The sequence below is a fragment of the Lupinus angustifolius genome, chromosome LG08 (genome assembly GCF_001865875.1).
Source record: "Lupinus angustifolius cultivar Tanjil chromosome LG08, LupAngTanjil_v1.0, whole genome shotgun sequence".
In the NCBI taxonomy this organism is placed as follows: domain Eukaryota; kingdom Viridiplantae; phylum Streptophyta; class Magnoliopsida; order Fabales; family Fabaceae; genus Lupinus; species Lupinus angustifolius.
This window is the reverse complement of record NC_032016.1, coordinates 22,235,003-22,243,295: the sequence shown is the minus strand read 5'-3', so window position 1 is coordinate 22,243,295 and position 8,293 is coordinate 22,235,003. Positions and strand designations below refer to the sequence as shown.

Here is an 8,293-nt window from a genome sequence, read left to right as displayed (position 1 = left end):
ACAAATGTGTGATGAGATTGTAATTTATTGAAAAAAATGTATGTAAGTTAAAATTTGATTATTATGTATTTTTCTAATCAATTTTAACTTATGACACATAGAGTAACACAAATTATAGAAAGAAGATATCATTCACCTATATACACAATTACATGTCCTCCTAAAAAGGATAAAACTCCTCTCCCATAAAAACAATTTCTCTTAAAAAGTGTTGTTTTTATTTATGATGATATTACATTTTTATCCTTACAACTAAAATGAAAAATAGAACTTTTCTGGATTGATGTTCTTGTGTTCGGGATCAAACAGGGACCAAAATTAAAATAAAATAAAAATACACTGCATCAATGTTGAAGAGAAAAAAACAGAATTAACTACCTGCCATTTTCTAAAGTGACTGTCAATTCATTACGTGAAAATGTTTCCATTTTACTTGAAGTAGATGCTCTGCTAGAAAGGCATCTCCTAAGAACAAAGGCTGGTTCCTTAGGACTTGGAAGAGTATTTGATTCACTACTAAGCATGAAAACCACATTTGACATTGTTGGTCGTTCATTTGGATCTTCTTGTAGGCACAAAAGTCCCACATTCACATACTTCAAACATTCATCTGCATTGCATGTATCACTTAGTGTTTGGTCCATGAAGTCCAAGACCCTGTCTACTTTCCATAAATGCCATGCCTACAATTTAATCAAGAAATGAAATGTTATTATCAATTAAGGCATTATCTAATGAAGCATATAAGAACATATCAGTACATACTTACATATCCTAGAAGACTCAATTCATGTTCTACTTGATAAAATCCTGTGTTCCTTTTTCCACTAATAATCTCAAGTACCACCACGCCAAAGCTAAACACATCAGACTTCACTGAAAAATGTCCATCAAGTGCATACTCTGGAGACATATACCCACTGCATTATACAAATTATGAAACACATAAGAAACATGGCTTTTCTCATTTTCCAAAGTAAGGAACTAATAATATTGCTATTATGCTACTTAAATAGTACGGAGTTAAACTTACTAAGTTCCAACTACTCTTTCTGTGTTTGCTGCTGTCTCTTTTCCTCCAAATATCCTGGCTAAGCCAAAGTCTGAGATTTTAGGATTCATCTCTTCATCTAATAGAATATTGCTTGCTTTCAAGTCCCTGTGAATAATCCTCAATCTAGAATCTTCATGAAGATAAAGGAGCCCTCGAGCAATACCAAGAATAATCTTGAGGCGCATATCCCAGTCTAATAGACCACACCGCTTCCGGTCTTGGATATAGTAGTCCATTAAGAACATTTTATTGTTAGAGTTCAGATTTTTTTTCAAACACAAAATTTGAAGTACAAGTAAAAAGGCTTATCAAACATAACATTTCAAATACAAGAGTCTTACCAAATATGAAAGCATCCAAGCTTCTATTTGGCATGTATTCATATATTAACATCTTCTCATCTTCTTCAAGACAATAACCAAGAAGTTTAACTAGGTTCCGATGTTGAAGCTTGGCGATCAACACAACTTCATTCTTGAATTCTTCTAAACCTTGTCCAGAGCAACTCGAGAGTCTCTTCACTGCCATTTCCTGTCCTCCAGGAAACTTTCCCTAACAGCATTCCAACTTCTAAATTACCATGAAGTTGAAAACAAAAAAGTTGAAGTATCAAGAAGTTCTAAATTACCTTGTACACAGGACCAAACCCCCCTTGTCCAAGCTTGTTAACATTTGCAAAGTTATTAGTAGCATCAAGAATACTTTCCAAATGAAAATGTGGAATATCTATGGCTTGTGCATCATCTTCTTTGAACCTGCCAGATTCTATCATGTCTCTGATATATTTCTCACTGCCATACATGTTAATCCCTGATTTTTTCTTAACATATCCCCTGCTTTCTGAAGTCAAATAGATGAACTGTAGATTTAAGTTACAGGCTACTGCTGATAATGTATCCACATCAATAGTAGGAAATAGCTTTATTTCATTAGAAAATTAAGTTACCTTGTGTGTTTTCCTGATTCCTTTTCCGCAAGTATATATATGTAACAGTACTTGAGAGAAGAATTAAGATAACCAAAGCTGTCAAAGTGACTACAATTATCTCAAGCAAAGACATATGCTTGTCTGTTTGGTAGCTATGATTCCCTTCTGCAAAATATTGAAAAATATCACTTACATACAGAAAGCTCACAACATTTATGAATGTCTTTTTTAATAAGAAAATTATAATTATGAAAAATGAGCAGCCAAGAAAAATTTGATGAGCTGAATCTAGATTTTGGAATTATGCTGTGATTTGTATCAAAGTATTGGCAAAAGAAAATTGGCATGGGTTCCTCATATCAACTTAGATCAGGTGCAAATCTTGCTAAATTGAGTTCCTCATAGGCAATATTGGGCAGGTACATAATCTTGGACTAATCTAATCTATGCTCTACCCTTAAGAAGTTGTAATTATGTCACACTTAATTGAAATATAACTACTACTGTAACTTGTTATACTTATATTTCAAGTAAGTCAGACAAAATGATATGGAATAAACTGGCTACATAATTATAATGTTCATACCCAGAGTGCAATTTAATTTGAAGCCATCCCAAAGAAAGTTTGTAGTGCAAAGGCATCTCTTCTTTCCATCACTTGTAGTATTGCAAGTTGAATTTGGCCATTCCATGCAGTCCAACGTTGAAGAGCAAACTGGCTCTAATGGTGCCTCCCAACTTAATTCTAATTCAACTCCATGTTTCATGGGAGCACCAGAAGTAAAGGTGCTTGGATCAGCATAGCAATTACCAGTAAGATGGAACGGAGATGACCTGTTGAGACGAAGAAGTTTGTCCCATGAACTTTGACCCTCGCATTTAGATAAATCGTTCATGTGGATCAAGAATTTCTGTGTTTCTGGATTTATGCTTATCACTTGGTAGGTGCCCCCGGGAATCTCAAAGTCGAGTTGGCCTGAGGAAGTGTTGCAGTAAAAACTGAAGTACATAGGGTCACCACACTTTGGTCTTGTGCTAAGTGGATATGGAATGAAGTTTGTGCCACAAGTCCTACAACTTCTGCCAGTGGATTCTGCATAAGTGGAATATCTGGCACATTAGAAACAATAATTTTAGATCTGTCTAATTCTGCCAAACTTAAATCAAGACTCTATGAGAATCTAAGAGGGTGATAAAAAGAGGTGGTACCTATATCAGAAAACGCCACACGAACATGCAGGTCACAACCATGCTCATGCTCTTCTTGAAGATTGTTCAAGTCCTCAGACCAAATCCAGCATACAGCACTATCACTATCACCCTGACTTCCCTTTTCAGTGTCTTCATATGAATATGCATAACAGTGGCAATTGTTGAGGCACTCTGACTTGCATTCCACTTCATTCTTAGCATTAAATTGTGAATCCGGGTTCCCTACTTTCATCATTTTTAAGCTCAGAAATGTGTCACTCTTAGCATCCTCACTACATACATTTGTTTTCCTGCTGCATCCACCAGAATATTCTCCCGCGTTCCAACTTTCAATAGAATTAGGCATGAACCCAGGCAAACACTTGCACATAGAATCGTACTTGCTATTGCAGCTGCCAAAGTTTCCACATGCATTAAAAACACTGCATCTATCTCTAGGCTCTACCCAAACCAAAGACCATATTTTCTGTGAATCCAACTTCAGGTACTGAAGTTGACCCCAGTGTGTCATGACCATCCTTGTGTCACTATATAGTGATGAAGTAATAAAGGGAACTGAGTTGTTTGGGGATATTTTCAAGGTGAAATTTGACAGAAAGTAAGATATTGCCGAAGACATCTCGCTTGTTCCAACAAGTTTACCTATCACACTGCTTTTCCAGTACCTTAGGGATCTCTTCCATATGATATACTGATTCTTTTCTCCTTGATCTTGCTCAAAGGAGAAGTTCCCTGGTGCTGGATCTTCATTACTTGTCCATGAAGTTAAACCTATAGTTTCATCCATTTTCATGCCTGGAAGAAATGTATCAGTTGGATTAGCAAAACTTTGCCACAGAATCTTCACTGAATGACTTTCTTGGTCTCCATTGCATACAATAAGGTTCCCATTGTCCAATAACTTCACTGTCCTGTGTAGTGAAGATGATCTTTCAAGATTTGTACCCCAGTAGGATTTTCCATTTTTATCCAAAACCCTGAGGTTTCCATCTTCTGCAACAACAAAAGCACCTCCAGAATCTCGAAGTGGATTGTTTCGGTTAGCAACCCAAACAACTGTTTGTGGATTCAACTTGTAGTACCATATTCCCACATATCTTCTGCTAATAGAGCTTCCATTAGGAGTGAAAAAGCCTAGTTCAAAATTTTCTCCTGCTGAAATAATAGTGTTCACTCCCTCATCTTTAAGGGAGTTGTTAATGGTTATGGTATCTCTAGCTGAGCAATACTCAAAAGTGATAAAGAATGAGAACAAAAGGAAGATAGAAAACATGTGATTAGTGTAGCAGTTAAGGATAACTATCCTTCTGATCTCTCCCTTAGTGTTTATCATGGTTAAAGTTTTTCTTTAAGCACAGTGCAAATTGATGCTAGTTATCAAAATTTCAGAGGGCCTCTTCCAAGTAGTTCAGTTCATAGTCCACCTTTTAACTAAAGTTTTTAGCACTTCTAGAAGCTAATAATCTACTTTAGAAGTTTATTGGTGGAGTAATTGACGCATATTTAGGTAGGATTTTATTATAATTATTTCACTGTGACTCTAAACCCCTTTCTGAAATATGTGAAATGAGGAAATAGAATTGTAATGGATGTGATACAATGGAACAACACATGCATTAAAATTACAACTCCTAGAAAAAATGTTTTGAAATATTGGGAGCACGACAAACCATATGTTGTCCCAAACAGTGTCTCAAATCAGTCCCGAAACAATGATATTGAAATAAAAACAGAAAAAAATAATAAGCATGTAATTTTTTTAATTGACGTGATCTATTTTCATTGTTCCAATGAATTAATTTGCAACACCATTTAGGACAACAAATTCTTTTCCGGCACCTACAGACACATAAGCATCTAGAAAAACATAGCTGTGTGCTGCAAATGTTAATGCAGTACTATATAATGATTTGCAATATAATTGGTATATTATTGCCGAAGTTGAATAATTGATTGAAGAAAGCCAGTAGGGACATGGGGTCAAATTCGTTTGATTTTGTCAATTTTATCTTTTTCCATCTAGGTCCCCCTTGCTTACTTTTTCTTCTACATCCTCTTACAAGTGAAATTTAGTCGTAATATACTAAATTTAGTCGTAATATACTAAGAGACTGTATTTTTTTCTATCAAGAATCAACTTCTCTCGTGCTTAGAAGGGACCGAAAAAATCATTATTCTATAGCCAATGTTGAATAAAAACTGTAGCAAAATATGATTTTGGCTCACTTTGTTGGAAATTATATGTGTTATAGGGTTAGGTTATTTTAGAATCATTCTCTATGGAGTCAAGTTCAGCATTCAAAACAGATAAGAGAAAAATTCATTCTACTACAATGTGTGTATTTATATATATACGTTATAAAGGAAATAAGTTCGAAATTAGCTCAAATTAGGTTTAGATAAGAAGATTTATTTTGAATTACCTCAAATAGGTTCGAAATCTTCTAAATTATAACATTTTATTTTGAATAGGGTACAAAGAAATTATGAAATTGAAAGTTATGTGAACAAAAATGAAAATTCTAACCCAAATTTCAAAACAATTTTTCCATCAGAGGCATAAGCTTCTAAGTGATATTTTGAAATATCTCCAAACCAAGACAAATCATGTTTAGTAGCACGACACACCTGTCTCTGTTGACCAATGAAGGTAGGGGTGTACTAATCCAAAAACTACTTTAGACTGATCTACCATGAAATTATGTTGACTAAGGTAGTGCCTTCCATGTTTATCTTTTTGTTAATGCAATTTTGAGGAGATGAATCCTATTATACTCATCCAACCAGATCAGCCCAAGTCTCGAGCAAAGACTAGTGGGTAACTTTTGACAAGTGATGCATAACATATTATTTTAACATGATAGGCAAAACTAAATTGTACCTCCTATTAGGGATGGCAATATGACTCGTCGAGTTTGGATTTTACCTCCCCAATTCAAATCTAAAATCTCCAACAAAGATCCCTCATGGTTAAAAAAAACGAACCTCTTACAAACCAAGCACATATATAACAATAGTTCCATGAAATCTTTATATATAAAATTCTAACTTTACTAATATATATATACACACAAGGGTTCAGGGCAGGTATCAACAAATCCGAACTTGAAAATTGTTAAAAAAATAAGTCTAAATCCAAACTCAAATAGATTGGGTTATTGTTATCAAATTCAAGTTGAGTTCATACGAGTACTGATGGATTCAAGTTATATTGTTATAGATGGAAGAAATTAAGGCATCCATTGGAGATATGGTACGATAAAACAACTTGCATATTTCAAATGACAAAATAAAAAAAGGAAAACGCGACTGTTTATGCAAGTTATTCACATGATGAATAGTTTAATGTTTCAATGGACAGTAACAGTTACAAACACTTATGTTCTTTTAATAGTTATTTATTATGCGAGTCCCATTACTCATAAAATAAACTATTTCCGAAGTAGAAAACAAACTAGAAAAAAGGTTATTTGCCAGACATAAGCTGTTAAACACTCTTCATATTCATATCTATCAATTGACAATAAGACAGTATACCAACTCAGCTGAATAAAAAAAGATATCGAAATGAACACGGTTAGTCTGATGCTGGCACCAATTTTGTTTTCAACAGGAAAACTGCAAATGGTCCTTATTGAACAAGAAAAGATTGCTACTCAGTGTGTCAGTGTCACTAGCATACTCTGTTGATTTGTTTGAGATACATAACATGAGCTAAAATAGGGACTTAGGCAGCAACACATGAGTCATGACTAAAATAGGCACTTAAACAGCAACTAATGGGATATAAGGAGAATAGATATACTCAGTCTCACCCAACAAGTTATTTTGAGCATTTGAACATGTTACCTTATGCAATAACACTTTACCATTGGAGTGAGCTCCCCCTCTCAATTAGTCATGAATGGAATTTCCAATTTTAGACCTTAGGACTCTTAACATTGTTAGCTTTATTGTAAACTTTTCATCTCCTTTTATGTAATAACCCCTCAGTTTAACAAGGTTCTGATATTGGAGATTTGCAATCAATATAACCTCATTCTTGGATTCCTGTAAGCATTGTGATGAAACACTTGAAAGCCTTCTTACGGCCATATCTTGACCACCTTGAAGCTAACCCTGAAACAAAAGTCTCCACGTGCCTTTACCCGAAATTTGAGCTAGCAAGAAAAGGAAAAAGTAGCTGAATCTATTACCTTATAAACAGGCCCATAACCTCTTCCACTTGTATGCTCTCAAAATAAAAATAGGGGACCTCTGTGCCTTCATTGTCTTGTTCTTCTTCTTCTAATCCCTCCATGTCTATAAAATCTATTACATGTCTCTAACTGTCATTGAAGCGCACTCTTCTATTTGTATGCAAACTTTCCCTGTGTAAACTCATTAAAGAGATTGTATAACCTTGATTAAATATTAAATTTACATAGATTATTTATTTCAAAGAAATTTAAAACGCCAAGTTGTGAAAATAATTAAAGAATACTAGAATTAGGAGAGGATATAACTTGTGCTAAAGAAACAGGACGAGCTCCACTAAAAATGTGAGTAACGGCTCTAAGCTAATCTAACATTATGATATGAAATGTAATTAGTTAGGATAGACATATTGATGGTTGGTTTAGTGCATCACCATGCCAGTAATAGTTTGCATGACAGGTACATCTATTTCTTTCAGCTGCTGCTTTGCAAGTTGAATCCTACGGACTAGGTACAGGTGAGTTCAGATAATGATTGCCAACTGGACCACATCTTCAGTTACACGCTGTATGTCGTTTCATGTTGTGATCACTTAAAAATACATTTAAGTTCAAAAATTAATTATTAAATCGTCAAATTACCCGTATTAACATATACATAGATGACAAAATGGGGCCTGGATAGCCTGAGATCTATTCGGATGTTTTATTACCTAAACCCACTAAGTTTATCGAATCTACCCTTTCTACCCCTCGCCTTGGGATTCATTATTACCTATGTCTGATTTCTACCTAGACAAGGAGGTTGGGACCATGGACGTAGAAGCCTTTAAGTGTAGCCAAAAATTGGTGTCCAGATCCAGCAAGAGGGTGAACTAAGATCACGACGTATGATAGGTGTAG

At 34.8% G+C, this 8,293-nt stretch overlaps 1 protein-coding gene across 1 annotated transcript; it reads right to left on the bottom strand.

Moving 5' to 3' along the window:
- Positions 300–4,575, bottom strand: LOC109353323 (G-type lectin S-receptor-like serine/threonine-protein kinase At4g03230). The gene is made up of 8 exons (XM_019595549.1): positions 3,192–4,575; positions 2,569–3,075; positions 2,001–2,147; positions 1,683–1,894; positions 1,396–1,606; positions 1,034–1,271; positions 770–920; positions 300–683 (listed from the first exon to the last, which is right to left on the bottom strand). The coding sequence occupies exons 1-8, from the start codon at positions 4,525–4,527 to the stop codon at positions 375–377; spliced, it is 3,111 nt and encodes a 1,036-aa protein (XP_019451094.1). The 5' UTR covers positions 4,528–4,575; the 3' UTR covers positions 300–374.

Bases quoted from the DNA above. Each gene is read 5' to 3' on its own strand.
- LOC109353323 (XM_019595549.1), bottom strand. From the start codon at position 4,527: ATGATAAACACTAAGGGAGAGATCAGAAGGATAGTTATCCTTAACTGC. The intron at 1,607-1,682 runs GTAATTTAGAAC...GAATGCTGTTAG, and splicing joins GGTTTGGTCCTGTGTACAAG to GGAAAGTTTCCTGGAGGACA. The intron at 1,272-1,395 runs GTAAGACTCTTG...ACTATATCCAAG, and splicing joins CTTGGATGCTTTCATATTTG to ACCGGAAGCGGTGTGGTCTA.